Source organism: Oncorhynchus gorbuscha, linkage group LG10 (genome assembly GCF_021184085.1).
Source record: "Oncorhynchus gorbuscha isolate QuinsamMale2020 ecotype Even-year linkage group LG10, OgorEven_v1.0, whole genome shotgun sequence".
Classification (NCBI taxonomy): domain Eukaryota; kingdom Metazoa; phylum Chordata; class Actinopteri; order Salmoniformes; family Salmonidae; genus Oncorhynchus; species Oncorhynchus gorbuscha.
The window spans coordinates 41,949,220-41,969,112 of record NC_060182.1 but is presented as its reverse complement, the minus strand read 5'-3'; the positions used below and the strand labels follow the sequence as shown (position 1 = coordinate 41,969,112).

At 43.5% G+C, this 19,893-nt stretch overlaps 1 protein-coding gene across 1 annotated transcript; it reads left to right on the top strand.

The window, feature by feature from the left end:
* The first annotated feature begins 187 nt into the window (after positions 1–187).
* On the top strand, positions 188–18,429 carry rnd1b (Rho family GTPase 1b). Its single transcript, XM_046366151.1, has 5 exons — positions 188–502; positions 1,054–1,141; positions 10,315–10,424; positions 17,142–17,276; positions 17,434–18,429. The coding sequence occupies exons 1-5, from the start codon at positions 383–385 to the stop codon at positions 17,677–17,679; spliced, it is 699 nt and encodes a 232-aa protein (XP_046222107.1). The 5' UTR covers positions 188–382; the 3' UTR covers positions 17,680–18,429.
* Positions 18,430–19,893: the final 1,464 nt, after the last annotated feature.

The window sequence follows — 19,893 nt, the reverse complement described above, 5'->3', positions numbered from 1 at the left end:
TGCAAAAAACCTAGTAATAATAATTTTAGGTGGATTATTCTTTGGGTTTTTAGGTAGCCTTCTATAACAATCTGTATTATATAATAGATTATAAAGACAAATAATCCATTTCATTTGAGTCGTCGGGGAGAATAGAACTGTGGGGCAGTGAAAGGAACGCTAGAGAGTCAGGAGAACCGCGCGCATGTTGTCTGTGAGCTCAGTATAAAGAGACGCAGTGTTGCCTCTTTTTCTCACATCAACTGCAGGCATCAGTTTAGGAGTAAACCACACGTCGGGAATAGGCTACTGTGCTTTTACGTGACCGAGGACCGTTTTTCTTTGGGGTTTCGCGTGTTTTACTCATTTTCTTTGAAGTCTTTTCTTCTTTACCGTTACAAATATGAAGGAAAGGAGAAATACGCAGCCGTTGGTGGTGAGATGTAAACTGGTTCTTGTTGGCGATGTTCAATGCGGAAAAACGGCGATTTTGCAAGTCCTCGCGAAGGATTGCTATCCAGAGGTATGCTAATATTCGCAATACTGACATTTTAAGGTACACATCGTATATGTTCTGCAGAGCATCCATATTGATTTAGTATATGCCTCTGTGGGTTTGATAACCCTAAGAAATGTTTTTGGAAAGTTAGGAATGTATTCCAATTGATAATGGATTGATTTCCGCTTCAGCTAGAGGCTGCTATAGCTGCTACACGATGCGCATTTCCAAGAATTCAGTTTTCACGTTGGATTATATCAACTTTTCTACTGTACGCTTCTGATCATCATATTGAATGTGCTTATATAAACCATATATAATCATGCATCATTCCCCCCCCATTCATTTAAATAGTTCATTTGTCCACTTTTTCCGCTTTTTAAAAAATATTCCATGCGTATAGAGACAGACATGATTTACTGCATAATTGCTTATTGGACTAGCCTACTAATTAGTTACACTCACATTTGTACTATTTTCACATTAGAGAGCTTCCTTTCATGTAGGTCCTAATTATGAAATGATACATTCCATCAGTAGTAGCAGGGATGAGGTTATGTTGCTTCTCTCCGTAGACTTATGTGCCCACGGTGTTTGAGAACTACACCGCGTGTCTGGAACTGGAGGAACAGCGCGTCGAGCTCAGTCTGTGGGACACATCAGGTAACAACACCCTTCATGCTATATCATCCCTCTATATGACCTGCGTCACAGTGGCCTGAAGTATTCGCACTCAGGGCCGGCCTTTAGCTCTTTCTTTTGACTGTGTTGAACATTGATACATTACTGACATGACTTACTATATCATAGCAACGCCTGAAAGCACAGCACACCCAGTCTTGTTATGTGGCAGCACAATATTGATGTATGTGTAGTGTGTACGACGTCATAGAATCCTGCTCGTGTCGCCTACTGACACTAGCCTACAGCATGGGTTTTCAAAACCTCTCCTCCGGAACCCCCATCCTTTCTATTTAATTGAACTTTTCCAGAGATAGCAAACTTGATTTAACTTCTCAACTAATTATACATTAATTACCTGAATCAGGTGAGCGAGTTCAGGGCTACAACTACATTTTTAAATGTCTGGGGGTCCCCGAGGAGAGGTTTTAAAACCACTGGCCTACTATATGTTGTGCTAACTGAGTAGTGTACCCTGTGGCCTACAGTATGTTATTATGCTAACTACGTTGTATGTTAGGCTAACTGAGTGCAGCATGGAGTCACGGTCTTGGTGTAAAACCTCCCCAGGGCCCTCCACTGTAAAACCACTGACCTGAAAACAAGTGGCTAACTGATAACCTTGATATACCCTGCCAAGCTGCACCTGTTCATATCCCCCTCACACTGCTGCCCTCCCTCCCAGATACACACACACACACACACACACACACACACACACACACACACACACACACACACACACACACACACACACACACACACACACACACACACACACACACACACACACACACACACACACACACACACACACACACACACACACACTCCCTCCCTGACACACATCAATGATGATCCACACATCTAGCCTAGATACAGTACCTAGATCTCATTCTATACACAGATCTCATTCTATACTCCCCCTATTCTAGATATACAGATACCACTGTAGGCTACTGTAGATGTACAGATATCACTGTAGGCTACTCTGGATATACTGATACCACTGTAGGCTACTCTAGATATACAGATACCACTGTAGGCTACGCTAGATATACAGATACCACTGTAGGCTACGCTAGATATACAGATACCACTGTAGGCTACGCTAGATATACAGATACCACTGTAGGCTACGCTAGATATACAGATACCACTGTAGGCTACGCTAGATATACAGATACCACTGTAGGGTACTCTAGATATACAGATACCACTGTAGGCTACGCTAGATATACAGATACCACTGTAGGGTACGCTAGATATACAGATACCACTGTAGGGTACTCTAGATATACAGATACCACTGTAGGCTACGCTAGATATACAGATACCACTGTAGGCTACGCTAGATATACAGATACCACTGTAGGGTACTCTAGATATACAGATACCACTGTAGGGTACTCTAGATATACAGATACCACTGTAGGGTACTCTAGATATACAGATACCACTGTAGGGTACTCTAGATATACAGATACCACTGTAGGGTACTCTAGATATACAGATACCACTGTAGGCTTATTATTAGCAGAATCAGTATGGTTTGGCCGTCAGCACACTGTACCAACTTAATGTTACCTTAATGTTATTTACATAGAGCATGATGACCAACCTATAGCCTATATCTTATTCCATACTCAGATACCCTACTCTAGATATGTGTCTGTTGGCTACAGTAGGCCAGTATGGCTGAGCCTGTGATTATTAATATGTATTAGTACCCTTTGGCTGCATTCATAGTGGATATTGTAAATCCTTTGTATAAGAGACCCACTTGGAGCCTATTTAAAGTCATGTTTACCAATGCCATCGTCGTCCACTCTGCATGTGTTGTCCCCATGAACAGAATGAAACGTAAAAATAGTGAATGTAATTTGTTTCAGTGCAAATCTCTGGCTCTTTTTTAATCCGAGCCCTGGCCTCTGATCTGATTGGTCGGACTGAGTGGCACAGTGCCCGTTGATGGGCAGAGGGCAGAAGGAGGGAGGTGTTAGTGGGAAGAGCCAGTGGATTTGGCAGAGGGAGGTATTAGAAGGTTTTTGGAGCAGATGAGAAACTCAGTGAGATATGGTAGTTATGTAGCAGTCTATGACCTGCATTTCAACCACCCAAACACTGAAATCATAGCTAAAGCGACTTTAAAAACTATTCTAAGGTGCACATCAAGTCCACCTTTTAAAAATACCTGCCAAAATCCAAATGAATCCTTAAGAGGCTATTGACACACCCGTGCATAATAAAGATAATTAAAAAATCAATGCATGGGCTGTGTCGCAATCCATCACATCGTGCTTACACTACCGGTCAAAAGTTTTAGAACACCTACTCATTCAAGGGTTTTTCTTTGTTATTTTATTTGGGCGCGAACCCAGAGTCTCTGGTGGCACAGCTAGCGCTGTGATGCAGTGCCCTAGACCCCTGCACCACCCTGGAGGCCCTGTTTTTTTTATTTAAAAAATACTATTTTCAACATTTTAGAATTACAACTATGAAATAACACATTTGGAATAATGTAGTAATCAAAAAAGTTTTAAACAAATATATTTTATATCTGAGATTCTTCAGATAGCCACCCTTTGCCTTGATGACAGCTTTGAACACTATTGGCATTCTCTCAACCAACTTCACATGGAATGCTTTTCCAACAGTCTTGAAGGAGTTCCCACATATGCTGAGCAATTGTTGGCTGCTTTTCCTTCGCTCTGCGATCCAACTCATCCCAAACCATCTCAATTTGGTTGAGGTCGGGGGATTGTGGAGGCCAGGTCATCTGGTGCAGCACTCCACCACTCCCCTTCTTGGTAAAATAGAAAGATGAGACTCTCACAAACATGATGGTGTTCTCCGGGTCGGCTGAAGGCAACCCAAACAAATGAATGGAAGTATGGAGGTAGTATTGTGGCAACAAAAATAAGGGGTTAAACATCTGTCCCCACCCAAAAAAACATTTTCCTGATCTTTCTTATATCTCCTAGGTAGAGTCTTCAAAATCTTATTCGTTATGATTTATTTTTTGACTGTCTTTTTTGCCCTTTATGAATGTGTTTTTCAATGCGTTCCTAACGGCCATAGTAGTAAAGGCAAACTTAAATATTTTATCAAATAATTGTTCATTCTTTTTTGAATACCTACTAACATTAAAAAGCTAAATGATCCATGGTATGAACATGTCAACACAAATCCACATGCTAGCTTTGTAGAACCCCCCCAACTGCTTAGACTTTTTAAAAAATCATCTAAGAAAATGACCGTCTGTTCTCTCTTTCTCTCCTCCGCCCTCACTATCCCGCCCTTGCTCTCCCCCTCTTTCTCTCTCCATCCCCCTCTTCTTTGTCTCTTTGTGACTGACAGCAGCCAGTGTCCATATTGGAAACAAAATATCCGCCAGATAACTAACATACTGCATGGTCGTGACAGGCAGTTCTGCCTATCTGATGGTCATCATGCCTCATGCATGCCACAGATTGACCCCATAACTGTAATATGTTAGAATTGTATGAGCTCTACTGCTGCTGCTGTGGCCATGGACGTATAATTACTAGAAAGGACAACCATTCAATTGACTTGAATAGGAATTACTGTTCTAGTAGTTATATTTCTATGCCAGCCTGATGCTCTCTCACTGAGTGAGTCTCTCCTCATTAGTTATGCTCCTCACCATTGATTGGACTGATCTCATCATTGGGTTTCGTGGCAGCTCTCTCCAACGGGTTCTCTGGGATTTACTGGCTAAAATCAATCCGCTGGTTTTAATCAGTACACTGGCCCGTTCAGCATGCAAGAGAGAGAGAGGGGTGGAAGAGGGACTGGGTCTTCCTGACACTTAGCTACACACACACACACACACACACACACACACACACACACACACACACACACACACACACACACACACACACACACACACACACACACACACACACACACACACACACACACACACACACACACACACACACACACACACACACACACACAGTGGCTGTAACTCATGACAAGTAAATGATGATCTACAATGTTTGGTGTTAGATTGTTTCAAAATGACTGAGGGTCTTTCAAATGGACTTTCTGATACCAGGCTTTGTACTGTCAATATATATTATAAGATGATTAGGCTAACCTGTTTGATAAATACATTACATTGATATATGCATCTATATTACAGTCCACAGACATTTAGCTGATGAGACAATCTGCATTATGCTAGTAAAACATTCCAAGACCATTAAGAAATGATAGGAAATATCAACCGATTCTATTCATGTATTATAACACATTCGTAGGGAAGCAGGGGATATGGGGAACGAGTCAGGGTTTGGGTGAATCCCATTGCAATTCAGGAAGTAAACTGAAATACCAATTCTCATTGAAAATGAATTGGAATTTCAGTTTGGATAGGGAACTGACTGAATTTAAATGGAATTGACCCCAACTCTGAAATGTGTCAAGGCTTGTTCCTGTGATGTCAGGGTGGATACTAATAATTTCCAATGGAAATTGGATGGGCATGGGTTGTTTTAGGATTGGATGGGCACAGGTTGTTTTAGGATTGGATGGGCATGGGTTGTTTTAGGATTGGATGGGCATGGGTTGTTTTAGGATTGGATGGGCATGGGTTGTTTTAGGATTGGATGGGCATGGGTTGTTTTAGGATTGGATGGGCATGGGTTGTTTTAGGATTGGATGGGCATGGGTTGTTTTAGGATTGGATGGGCATGGGTTGTTTTAGGATTGGATGGGCATGGGTTGTTTTAGCATTGGATGGGCATGGGTTGTTTTTACGATTCCCAAACTGTTTTGTTGTTGTGAGATAGTTATCAGCCCAGCAGACTGCAGCCCTTAGGGGTGGATATGTCAGGATAGTTACATCCCAAAACCCAGTGAGTCATCCCAGCTCTCAGTCTGCATCATTAATCTGCCTGACCTTCGGAATGCCCTCTTTTCCTCTTTCTAAATGAATTGTAGGGTAATGACGTGGATTATTAGGCAGAACCATGAAGGAACTCACTCTTTGATTAATACAAAACACCCCAAAGTAGACTGCGTCTCTGCCCCTCCCCCACCTGGATGTACGACGAAGTATACCTTTTAGAATTCATGCCCAATGCGTTGCTTAGTAGTAGGCTAGTGTGGATATTGGAACAGGCCAGTCCAATTCCACTATCCTTTCGTCCTTCCATCCCACTTCCACAATACTGGCCCACTTTCCACCCCTTACACACCACGTCAGGCGGTAGTGGTGATTGAGTCCAGCCCCACAGCCATGACAGGAATGGTGATACCGTTTTCTTTTCTTCTTTTTCTCTTTTTCTCTTTCTTTCTACTGAATCCTCCCCGTCTGTGTTTCATGCATAGGGAAGTATCCATCTGTCAGCAGGGAAAGAGGGAGGACCGTCTGTGTTTCATGCATAGGGAAGTATCCATCTGTCAGCAGGGAAAGAGGGAGGACCGTCTGTGTTTCATGCATAGGGAAGCATCCATCTGTCAGCAGGGAAAGAGGGAGGACCGTCTGTGTTTCATGCATAGGGAAGTATCCATCTGTCAGCAGGGAAAGAGGGAGGACCGTCTGTGTTTCATGCATAGGAAAGTATCCATCTGTAAGCAGGGAAAGAGGGAGGACCGTCTGTGTTTCATGCATAGGGAAGTATTCATCTGTAAGCAGGGAAAGAGGGAGGACCGTCTGTGTTTCATGCATAGGGAAGTATCCATCTGTAAGCAGGGAAAGAGGGAGGACCGTCTGTGTTTCATGCATAGGGAAGTATCCATCTGTAAGCAGGGAAAGAGGGAGGACCGTCTGTGTTTCATGCTGTAAGTATCCATCTGTAAGGAAAGAGGGAGGACCGTCTGTGTTTCATGCATAGGGAAGTATCCATCTGTAAGCAGGGAAAGAGGGAGGACCGTCTGTGTTTCATGCATAGGGAAGTATCCATCTGTAAGCAGCGGAAAGAGGGAGGAGCAGAGTGGAGGAGAGGAAAGTTAAGTTGTGAGCGAGAGAGAACATGTGGCTCGTAGTTAGGATCTGTGCTTTCAGTGGTGTGTCGGCTCTCTCACAGCGTCTGGAGAAAAGTTAACCATCTCAAGGAACAACATTAATATATAGCAATCTTCTGATACGTGGAAAATCAGACATCCTGAGAACTCCATTGTACAGGGTGTTGTATGGCTGTGGTGGCATTGTTAGCCTGTAGCAGAGGAGAAGCCTGTGAAAGAGCAGAGGAAAAGTGCTGCTTCTGTGAAGAATTAATGGTAGTGGAGGACTCACTGTGTTCTGCCACTGACAGCCACACTCCTTCCCTAGCTCCCTCTTCCCTCCATCCATCCATTCCTCCCTCCCTTCTTCCACCTCCCCCCCCCGCCTCCCTCCCTCCCTCCCTTCCCTCCATCCATCCATTCCTCCCTCCCTTCTTCCCTCTCCCCCCTTCCTCCCTCTTCCCTCCATCAATCCATTCCTCCCTCCCTTCTTCCCTCCCTTCTTCCCTCCCTTCCTCCCTCCCTTCTTCCCTCCCTCCCTCCATCCCTCTTCCCTCCATCCACCCCCCTCCCCCCCTACAGCTACTGGGGGACAGGATACCTAGGCCATAGCTCAGTGGCTAACAACATGTCTTGCTACATATACAAGAGATCTGTGTTCAAAGCCCAGTTGGTCATAACAGCAGGTCATTCCTAAGGACATGTGTGTGTGTCACCCCCCCCCCCCCCCCGCTCGCTCATCCCTCTTCTGCTGAGTAATTTGCCCGCATTTCATTAAAATGGCTCCCCAGCCACCTGTTTGCATCCTGTCTATCGATCTCTGCATTTAAATCAGTGGTCATTTAATGCAGAGTCACACGCTGGGCTCCTCGGTCCGTGACTGCCCTTCTCTTCCCCGACACACCCACGCCTCACACACACACACACACACACACACACACACACACACACACACACACACACACACACACACACACACACACACACACACACACACACACACACACACACACACACACACACACACACACACACACACTCACCTCTTAATCTTCTTTGGGAGGCAGAGGGATGCTCGGCTAGCCACCTCCATGCAGACACTGACGGACACACTGATCACGATAATGAGAATCGGTCTTTGTCCCTGCCTTTGAACTGCCTTAATTAATTGGTCTGATATTATTCGTGTGTCTTGACTGTTTCTTAATGTCATAATGTAAATCATAATATCGTAATGATAATGTAATATGTATATTTATGACACACACACATTCATTTATACTACACACACATCACATCTGCTGCTATCAAACTCTTAGTATGGTTGCTGAATACTGTACATTTTAATCACTTTCCCCCCAATTTCCCTTTCCCCAAAACACATATAAATATTGGACAATAAATGGTTCCTTCCTGTATTATACTTATACTAAAGTGTTTATTCTATTCTACTGAGCCATTTACTTTTTGTCCGTGTTCTTATCTTTTATTATTTCTTATGGTTGTCGCGAAGGAACCTGCAAGTAAGCAGTGCGTTGGACGATACATGTCTCTCCTCTACATACGACTTGAAACCTAAACCGAGAGGGTTGATGGACTGTGCTACCTCCTGTGCACTAAACAGCACAAGTCGACGAGCAGGATCTGTTTGATATTGCTCCGGTAGCTCAAAGTATGTGCTCTCCCGGTCACTCGATGGTCAGGAGTGAGCTGAGGAAACACCCTTACGACGAACGCCGTGGCCTTCTCCAAAAGGCATAGCGCTGCGGACGGAAGTGTTTCGCGATACAACGCGCCAGTCCCATTGTTCCCGGCTACAGTAGCGACAGAGAACATTAAAGCTACTCATATATTCGACCACAGCTTGTCATTATTCCAAACACGTCTCACAGCAGCGGGCTAATTCAATTGCACCCTTTGATAATGTGGAGAATCATTAACTATTTATGGACTGATCTATATGAACACGCGCCCGTGTTCATTGTGCTCTTTTGGAGTCGGTGGTACAGTGTCGTTCTGTACATCACACTGTACATATGTTGGCTTGGATAAATGTAATAGGTAATGAACGGTGACGCCATCGGCTATTGTGGTATTCATAGCCATAATGGGAAATATAGATCAATTATACCCATTAGCTGCCCATTGGAACAAGAATATCCCTTCGAGCCTCTCGTTCTCCCTTCGATTAGACTAAGATGTGAGAATAACCTTTCACTGATGCCGAATATAACCAATGAACAAAGTGAACGAGAGACTCAAGTAACCAAGGGGTGTGTGTGCGTGTGCGTGGTGTGCATGCTTGACTGTGTGTGTGTGTGTGCCCTCATACATGTGTGCAGGCGTTTTCATGCATGTGTGTGCGCCTCAACATTGTTTTAACAGAGGAATGTGTAGAGCAGGAAGCAGGGTAGGTGGGTGGGTGGGCAGTAAGGCACAGCAGTGTGTTTGCGGGATGTGTAAAATGATTGATTGGCAGTTGCGGCCAGCCTTTAAGGAGGGGTGGGGGGAATGCCTTATGCATATGGAGGATTCCAAGGCTGTTGCTGTGGTAACGGCAGAGGGACTGGAGGTATTGCGCTGTGCTGAGTGGGGGGAGGACAAGGAGGCGTTTAGAGGGGAGAGAGAGTGGGGGGAGTAGTTGCTTAAGGATTCCGAGCACATGAGTAGGAGCATCTGCCTGCTCTGCCGCCCCCAGCCAGCCTCACTGTTCTGTTCCACTTGCCTAATCCACTGCTAAAAAAGATCATTGTGGATTTAGTGCCGTGGTTGTCCTCATCTCCCCCTTTGAAAGACCAATAGGGGAGAGGATGAGAGGGAAAAGAGAGAGGAAAGGGACAGCATTGTACAGCCCAGCTCAGTATGAGAAGTGATCCCTGGTCTCTCTCTCTCCTCTCTCTCTCTCTCTCTCTCTCTCTCTCTCTCTCTCTCTCTCTCTCTCTCTCTCTCTCTCTCTCTCTCTCTCTCTCTCTCTCGTTGGTTGTTTGCTCTATTAAATATGATGTCTCCTTCCTGCATTATATTTAGAAAAGAAAAACAGTCTACCCAACATAGTGTTTGTGGAGGTGGTTTTGACAAAGTATTATTTTTTTGTCTTTCATTGTAAGCTCTCCATTGAAGCATTTGCTTCATGTTGTCTTGGACCCCTGTTAACAAGTGTCTCTCCTCTCCTCTAGGTTCTCCCTACTATGACAACGTGAGACCTCTCTGTTATAGTGACTCTGACGCGGTGCTCCTTTGTTTCGACATCAGCCGCCCAGACATTTTCGACTGTGGGCTTAAGAAGGTAATGCTCCCCATCTCACACTTATGTCTATTTGTTTTTTAAACTCTGTTTATTCAGTTTTACATACAAAATAAGACAACACAATAAACAATATAAATAATATATGCAAGTAAAACATTATTATTATTTTATTTTTTACCTATAAAGATACTGTATTTTAGACGTTAGAAGTTAAACACACTGGGCAGAAGGGTACAGAGGTTAAAGGGCAATCTGGATAGGGGTGGAGAAATGCAACCACTCACACTCACAGACAGTCATGGCCATAGACTGACCATCCACTGGACCAAATGAAAGTTAAAAAAAATATATATATTTTTCTATTTTATATAATAGATAAGGTAATGAGGTATCAGGGTTGGAGATAAACAAAAGGAGGTTGTCAGCATATGGCGAGACATTCTGCTCTAAGCCCGTCCTGAGTATACCTTGAACAGCCTCATTAGACCACAGTGTGATGGTAAGGGACTCGATTGCCAAAGCAGCAAATAACAATGGGGAGAGTGGACAACCCTGTCTGGATCCGTGGTGCAAGGGAAAATAGTCAGAGAACAAGTTGCTAGTCCGTACTGAAGCCATGGGAGAGAAATATTTTCCCACGCAATGAATTTGGGACCAAAGCCAAATCTATAAAGGGCGGCTGTTAGGTAGTCCCACTCAACGTGGTCAAAAGCTTTTTCCGCATTGAGTGGGACCACCACCTCTGGGTCTCCCAACCCTGGGGAGTACAGTATATTCATAAGGTGTCTAATATTGAAAAACAAATGCCAATTTCTCATAAAGCCATTCTGGTCAGAGTGTATTACTTGGTGCAGCGAGCCTTCCATATGGATTTTTAAGGGCTAGGATTTTGTAATCACAGTTTAAAAGCGAGATTGGGCGATAAGATCCACATTCCAGGGGATCTTTGTTTTCTTTAATAGTAATGAAATGTAAGCCTGATAAAGACTAGGTGTTAGCTTTGATGAATTAAGGCAGTCTGCAAATAATCGAGACAGGAATGGGCAAAGCAGACCGGAAAACGTCCTATAAAATTTGTTTGGAAAACCGTCAGGACCTGGTGATTTATCACTTTTCATTGAGGATACTGCAGTTGCAATTTCCTCAGGTGTAAATTCTTCTTCTTAACCGTCATGGTAGTCTGTATCAATTGAAGGCATATTCAGACCATCGAAGAATGCATCAATCAGCAAAGGGTCTTGAAGAGATTCAGAGGTTTATAGCACAGAGAAAAATTGTTTGAATTTAATAGAATTGATCATTGATCTCTTTATGTATAACTGTGGTAGCGTCAGACAGGGTCCTTATTTGTGGGATTAAACGTGATGCCTCAGATTTACGGATCTGGTGTGCAAGGAATTTACTGGCCTTGTCGCCTTGCTCATACACTCTGTATCGAGCTCGTAAGAGTGATTGTTCAGCTTGTCTGGTCGAGAGCTCGTCAAATTCAGATTGGGAGTAGCTGGCGTTCTTTATATAGATCAGAGGAAGGATCTGTAGCATACTTCTCATCCAATGTAGCTCTACTGTACTTTGCTCAGGTCTCAAAGCCGCTGAGGGTGAGCTTTGTTTTTGTTGGCTGTGTAAGAACTAATTTGGCCACGTAGGTATGCTCTGAGGGACTCCCATATGGAAGAGCAGGACATACCTGGGGTTGAATTAAATTCTAGGAATAAGGTGATTACAGAATAAATTAAATTGACAAACTCATCTGAGAGTAAAATGGAATTAAAAAAGACGCTGTTGATAACACATAGGAGGTTGCTGGGGAAACTACAGCTCAAGCACTAATGGTGAATGGTCAGGAAAAAAACAATACTCATAGGAACAAGTTTAGGCAGAAGTTTGTTGTCCAAAAAGAAGTCATCAATGCGGGAGTATGTTTGATGAACATGAGAAAAAAAGGAATACTGTCTGTCTGTAGGGTGTAGGAAACACCAGGCATCACACATATCAGATTTCTGAAGAAAATATTAAATAAGTAGGGCACATTTAGATGGGCCCGAAGATCTTTGCAATGACTTCAAGAACTGGGGATAACCAGTCAAGAACTGGGGATATTGTACATTTGAAGTCCCTCTAACATCAACGAATAGGAATCTAAATTGGGTATATCAGATCATAAGGTAGAATTTAAACTTATATCATCCCAATTGGGAGCATACACATTAGCCAAAACAAGAGGGGTAGTAAACAGTTTACCAGTTACTATGACGTATCGTCCCTTAGGATCAGGAATAACCTGAAAAGCGACAAAGGGAGTAGTTTTATCAACCAAAATGGCAGCAACTCTTGATTTACTATAAAAGTTAGAGTGGAACAGTTGACCAACCCAGTTCCTGCGAATCCTAAAGTGCTCACCAGTCCTCAAGTGAGTCTCTTGTAGAAATGCTAAATTTATGTTCATACCCTTTAAATGTGTTGTTAGCCACAGGGTTGTTAGCCACAAGGATGTTCCACAAAATGTCCTTGATGGTATTATTTTGGCCACCCTGAGCACTCCTATTATACAACCCTGTCATTAGAGCATACAGTGGGAAAGCAATGAATACCCAAAAGTGCCAGGATAACTTGTCTCAGAATAACAATGTACGGTGTAATATTTGGCAAAATATGGAAAAAGAAACTAAAAGGAAATTAACATTAGAACTGGACAATTCAACCTCCTTCCTAGACAATACCTCCCCAAACGAGGTATAACCCTAAATAGAACACGTTTTCTTTGCACAGTATGTCTTTGGGAGTGCAGTGTTAAACCCAAACCCACAGTCCTGCCCTGCCAAGTAGCGCTCTGTGTTAGTGAATCAAGCAGCAAAACAAGAGATGGAAAATAAAAAAGTTCATTCCATGTGCCAAGATATTTAGGAAAGCACCACTTGTAGATGTATAAAATTATATTCCCAGTCGAATAACAGGTTTTGATAGAGAAAATCAATAAAATGTACCAAGGCTCTCACCCAAAAACCTCAAATTTGAAGTAAGCAAATCGTATTAAAACGACCCCCAAAAGGTTTGCCAGCGTACAGTCAAGCCCACAAAACTACGTCTGTGCAACGTTGAAAGTTTGTGGGTATAAATGACGTTACAAATGTTCAACATTGAAGTGAAGACTCCCCAAAAACTTGTAGCCTTTGAACATTACCGTTTACTGGGTCGAGACAAACGGATGCGGTAAACAAATAACCGAAAATATTTTTGGGTCAATGAGACAATATGTAAACAAATTCAATAGGCCAATGAGACAGCATGGAAACAAACAAATTACGTAAACCCTTAATAAAATGAAATAAAAATGACTGAATGCTGTTAAGGCAAGCACACTGGATGACCAAAACATTCAATCACATCGACTCCTAACTATACAGGAATAGTACAGTTATAACTAAACATAGTTATACCACAGGTGGGCTACTTAGTTTACTGTCCACAGTTAGCAAGCAACAGTTGCTGATCTATAAGCAAGTTCAAGACTTCTTGATGTGGCGTTGAATGTGAGCCATAACCTCCTCCGGAGAATCAAAGGTGTAGTCTTTGAAAGCCATAGACGGGCTGGGAATCGCAGTCCACACTTCATACCTGGATGGTCACGTAGTAGTCGATTAGCCTGCCCGAAAGCTACACGCTGCCTGGACACAGTGGGGGAGTAGTTGCGGTAGATAGAGAAGCTCTGTCCTTGAAAGCTTAGAGTGGTAAAAGTGCACTCGAAGATTAATGTCACGGGGCCTCTCACTGTCCCGGGGCCTCATGGAAAAAGTGCACTCGAAGATTAATGTCACGGGGCCTCTCACTGTCCCGGGGCTTTGGGCGCAGGGACCGGTGGGCACGATCAATCAGGGGCTTCTCATCCATAGCGAGAACATCCTTCAGCAGCCCAGAGATGAAATCCGTGGCATGGACTCTGGGACCAATACCAGTCTCAGGTTATTGCGACAAGAAACTCCCTCTAAGCTCACATAGGTCTACTGTACCTTTTTCAGATCCGCAGTCAGGCGTTTCACGTCAGCCTCCAGGGAGGTAGTCACGTCAGAGACACTGGAAGCCGAGGTCTCCAGTGCTGCAATTGTCATGGTGTACAGCTTTTGAGGGATGTGATAGCTGGCACCGTTTCGTTTCACAGGATAATTAAATCTGCTTTTAAAGTATCAGAAACCTCTTGTATTCGGGCCTCAATCGTAGCAACTACCTCCATTTTCATTTCAACTATCTCCGAGCATAGTAGCTTGATGGCCTCGAATGTTCATTTCAGCGCCACAAGGCAAAGCCGCATCCCCGGGTAAAGTGAGCCTCAGAACCTAGGACAGGCCTAGTTGTAGGCCGGGTTTTCACGCAGTGGAAGTCGTGTTTTTGGCCATGTTTCTCAGTCTCAGGACAGGGCGGTGATAAAAATGCGTCTTGTAGGCCGGGTTTTCTCAAAGTCGTGTTTTTGGCCTTATGTTTCATCTACATGCTGACATTTGAAAACAAAGCAGTCTTGGGTATTACGCAAAGGGATCACCAAACTAATATTTCGCACATTTCCCCCCTAAGCGGGCGTGAGATTGACATGCTGACTCCAGGAATATCCACCAAAGCTGTTGCCAGAGAACTGAATGTTAATTTCTCTACCATAAGCCGCCTCCAACGTCGTTTTAGAAAATATGGCGAAACGTTCAACCGGTCTCACAACCGCAGACCACTTGTAACCACGGCAGCACAGGACCTCCACATCCGGCTTCTTCACCTGCGGGATCGTCTGGGACCAGCTACCCAGACAGCTGAAGAAATTGAGGAGTATTTCTGTCTTATAAAGTCCTTTTGTGAGGAAAAACTCATTTTGATTGGCTGGGCCTGGCTCCCCTTATGAGGGGAGACTATATTAATTCATTTATTTCAATTGACTGATTTCCTTATATGAACTGTAACTTAATAAAATAGTTACAATTGTTTCATGTAGCTTCATACATCATAAACTAATAGGCCAAAAGTATGTGGACATCCCTTCAAATGATTGGATTCGGCTATTTCAGCCACACCCGTTGCTGACAGGTGTATAAAAACGAGCACACATGTATTCAATATCAATAGACGAACATTGGCAGTAGAATGGCCCATACTGAAGAGCACAGTTCCTTTAAACATGGCTCTGTCATAGGATGCCACTTGTCCAACAAGTCAGTTCATCAAATTTCTGCTCTGCTGGAGCTGCCCTGGTCAACTGTAAGTGCTGTTATTGTTAAGTGGAAATGTCTAGGAGCAACAACGGCACAGCCGCGAAGTGGTAGGCAAGCTCACAGAACGGGACCACTGAGTGCTGAAGCACATGGCACGTACAAATAGTCTGTTCTCAGTTGCTACACTCACTACTTAGTTCCCAACGGCCTCGTCAGCACAAGAACTGTTCAATGGGAGCTTCATGAGTTTCCATGGCTGAGCAGCCGCACACAAGCCTAAGATCACCAGGTGCAATGCCAAACGTCGACTAGAGTGGTGTAGATAGTGTCCACCTACTTTTATATGTCTCCAGCCATCAGGCTAAAATATTCTGGATGTTATTGGGGTTTTCAAAACTTGACATTCAAAACAGAGGCAAAGTATTGCTGCTATCTAGTTTATAGCTAGTTTATGGACTTCACCAGGTCCTTTGACAATTTATGTAGGTATTCATAAGCCAGGTACATTTGTATTTGGGGAGACCTATCTATAGAATTAAGAATTACAATACTAGAGTGGAAATTAACCTTCTTATGATGTCCTAAAAGGTCAGCCATTTTGGTAAGAGAGTTGGTCAACCAGTGCTGTGATAATATATTGTGTAAAACAATGAATTTGAAGATTATCTGCACAGCTTTAGCCAGCCAGTTTTAGAGGAGTGTTGCCAACAATGTTTCAGTGAGATCCACTATTGGCTTGATTTGTCGCTAGAAGTCATTAGATGTCGTTTTGCCGTTGATGTGATGACCACCAATTTTCCTTGCTGTGCGTTTTTGCCTCCCCTCTCCTGTCGAACACCCCCCCCCCCGTGCTTCTCCGCCTGTGTGCGGCTGTTGCTGTGACTTCTGTTGCACAGACAGTTTCTCCCACTCTCGTTTTCAGCATAATTGAGTGGGAAAAGCCGCAAAATGCTATCATGACCATAGAAACTCTCTTTGTCAAACCTCTCCAAAGGCAGCCTGAAAGTAGCTGAATTTGTCGCTCGAATCTTTTACCAATAAAAGTCACTAGAGGGGTCTGAAAATCCAGTAAATATAGTGACAAAGTCTCTAAGTTGGCAACTCTGGGAATGATAACATACGTTTTCCAAATGAACTGCCAATATTCCGCTGGCTGAAATCAGTTGATAATGTGACTTAGACACAAAAATTCAACAAGAAGTTCATAATGTTATCATATCATAACGCTCACAGCTTTCCAAGAAAACACAAATTGAGACATTTATGGTCTGTTTACATATATTTGAGTGGATATTTACTCAGAAGATTGGTATAAAATTCATATAAACTGTATTTATAACTATACAACAGTAATTTGGGTTGACAATATTTATATTTCTGAAATATCACATGCCTTGCTTTTATTTTGCTGCATAAGTAAAAGCAGGAAATGCATCACCTATGCCTCTACTGCCATTCATTCCAATTAGGAATTAATTCAGGATCTCTATCTGGACCTAAACCCAATCCTGACTTGTTCATTATCATGACTACGTGTGAGTAAATATCTACTCTGTTGTCTTTCCAGTGGAAGACAGAGATCCTAGATTTCTGCCCCAGCACACGCATTCTTCTAATTGGCTGTAAGACCGACCTGCGCACTGACGTCTGCACCCTGATGGAGCTGTCCAATCAGAAACAGGTCCCCATCACCCATGAGCAGGTGAGACTGAGATCTGAGCCCGCACACATATACACACATTACACACACTGGGTCTATTCAGGGGGGGTACAATGTTCTGATAGAGCCGCTGTATCTGTTGTATGGAACAGAACAAGGTCTCACCCACTCTCTCTTCTCTGCCCCCCTCCTACCTCAGGGTTCCTCTATGGCCAAGCAGCTAGGCGCTGAGGCCTACCTGGAGTGTTCAGCATTCACCTCAGAGAAGAGTATCCACAGTGTGTTCCGGACGGCCGCTCTTGCTTGCATCAACAAGCTCCAGCCGCTCCCCAAGACCAGCCCCACCCGACGTCTCTCGAAGAGACTCCTCCACCTCCCCAGCCGCTCCGAGCTGCTCTCCTCTACCTTCAAGAAGGAGAAGACCAAGAGCTGCTCCGTCATGTGAGTGGAGACCCAGGGCGGGGGGTGTCACTCCCCTCCCACACGCTGCTCCAATTCCCCAGAACCCCTGACTGTTTGGTTCGGGAGGGGGGGGGTGTTTCATCACGATGGCTTAATCAAGAGTTGGCTCTTCTTCCATGTTGAATCCTTCCTCACCCCCCCTCAAAGTGAAATCAATTCAGAACAAGTGGACACCTTGTCCACTTTGTCCTGAAGTACTCTTCAGTGCATATCTCATATTTTTCAGTACTGTATCTTGGCTTTTTGATCATCAGCTAACCATTGTTCTAACTTGTTACAGTAACGGTATGCAACCATGATGGTGTGACATCACTACTATTTAGGCACATGTTGATTTGTCCAAATTGGAAAATGTGCAACAAGTGACAAAGTTTAAACTTTGTGAAGAAAAAATGCCTCTCAAGAAAATGCATTGCCTATTTTTCAAAACAAATCTAGCATGAAAATATATCAGACATTATTGAACATTGTATTCCTCCTACACTGCAGAGTGGGAACTATAAGGTGTAGCAACATGAGCAAATCAGTGTTCTCCCAAAAGGGTTTTGGGCTCTTCTTGATTTAGGCCCAACGGGGGCTGATTGAGAGAGGCGTGGAGAGAGGAGTGTTTGATTTGACCACAGCGAGAACAGAGGGCCATTACACATCTAATTGTCTCGCCTGTGATAAGAGCAGCAGGTCTAGACAGACACAGACAGACAGACAGGCAGACAGACAGGCAGACAGACAGACAGGCAGGGAGGGAGGGAGGGAGGCAGACAGAGACACATACAGACAGGCAGACGCCAGGCTAGACTGTGAGGTGTGAGCCATCCGTGCTCTTCTCGGCTCTCAGTCAGTGGAATACCAGGCTAAAGAGGCAATGTACAGAACAGATGGATAAGGGAGCTTTGGGTTAAGCAAAGAAAATAGGGAAGTAAAACAACAAGTAAATGTACTGGTGCTAGAAATCCAGTTCTCTCCCATCATTTGATAAAGAGGAAACCACTTCCAGGGAGTAGGTTATTGTTCTTCCCTGGGCCATAGACACAACATGGTTTAATGCAGATCTGTCAAGAGATCTGGGAACTTGCTTATGGTAATGGATACCAGGTCAGTGTTGACAATCCCCTGAGGTGATTCTTTAAAGGACTGTCTGTTTGCAACTAGAATATGCTGCTTAAAAACTGTCAGGATGAGTCCACTGGGGAAATGGAATTTCCAGTTTACGGACCTACTACAGGAGAAAGAAAGTGTTTCAGTATCACGTTATTAGTATTTTGATCAGTGTTTCAGCTAAATTCATTTAGTAGCTTTAGGCCTGAAACCAGATATCAAGCATGTAGAACAGATAATGGAGCTATATATTTTTTAATTAGATCAACTTTGATAACTAACAATCACCTAAATAAAATGAGACTGTCAGGAAGAATCAAAAATTCAAGAAATGTCATGGCATAGGCCCCTATTGATTTTGTTATAATGTTTGAGTCACTAAGATAACGTAAGAACACAGCATAAGCCATGAGAAAATGTGTAGAACTGCAGCAAATTAACTTTAAAAACAGAAACATTTTATCTGCGGCGAAGAGGACGGCCTCTAAAATGTTTGGTCGGGGGCCGCGCCATTGGCCATTCGTGTTGGGTTTCATCACGAGGGCTTTATCAAAAGAAGGATTTCTTCCATGTTGAATTCACCCCCTTCCCCCAATACAGAACAAGTGGACACTTTGTCCTGAAGTACTCTTTAGTGCATATCTCATATTTTTCAGTACGGTATCTTGACTTTTTGATCATCAGCTCATCGTTGTTCTAACTTGTTACAGTAACGGTATGCAACCATGATGGTGTGACATCACTACTATTTAGGCACATGGTGATTTGTCCAAATTGGAAAATGTGCAACATGTGACCGTTTTTATCTTGTGAAGAAAACGTTTATCCTCCCACCCCTACACACTAAATTTGCCACCGCTGCTGAAAAAAACTCCTAGGGGAAACACTGTTGATAACCAACAGAGATGTGCAGTTTCTATTATGTCTTCAACATCGTATCCCCCAAGTTCATCTTGATTGTTGAAAATATAGCTGTTGATTTATTTCATTTTCAACAATCCAATGTAGCACTCCATTTCATTTACTCTCTTACTCTTCCAAAAGGTCTCTTCTCGTCCTTCTATTGCTCTTGTTCCTCCAGTAAACCTCCAGTGAGCAGCAC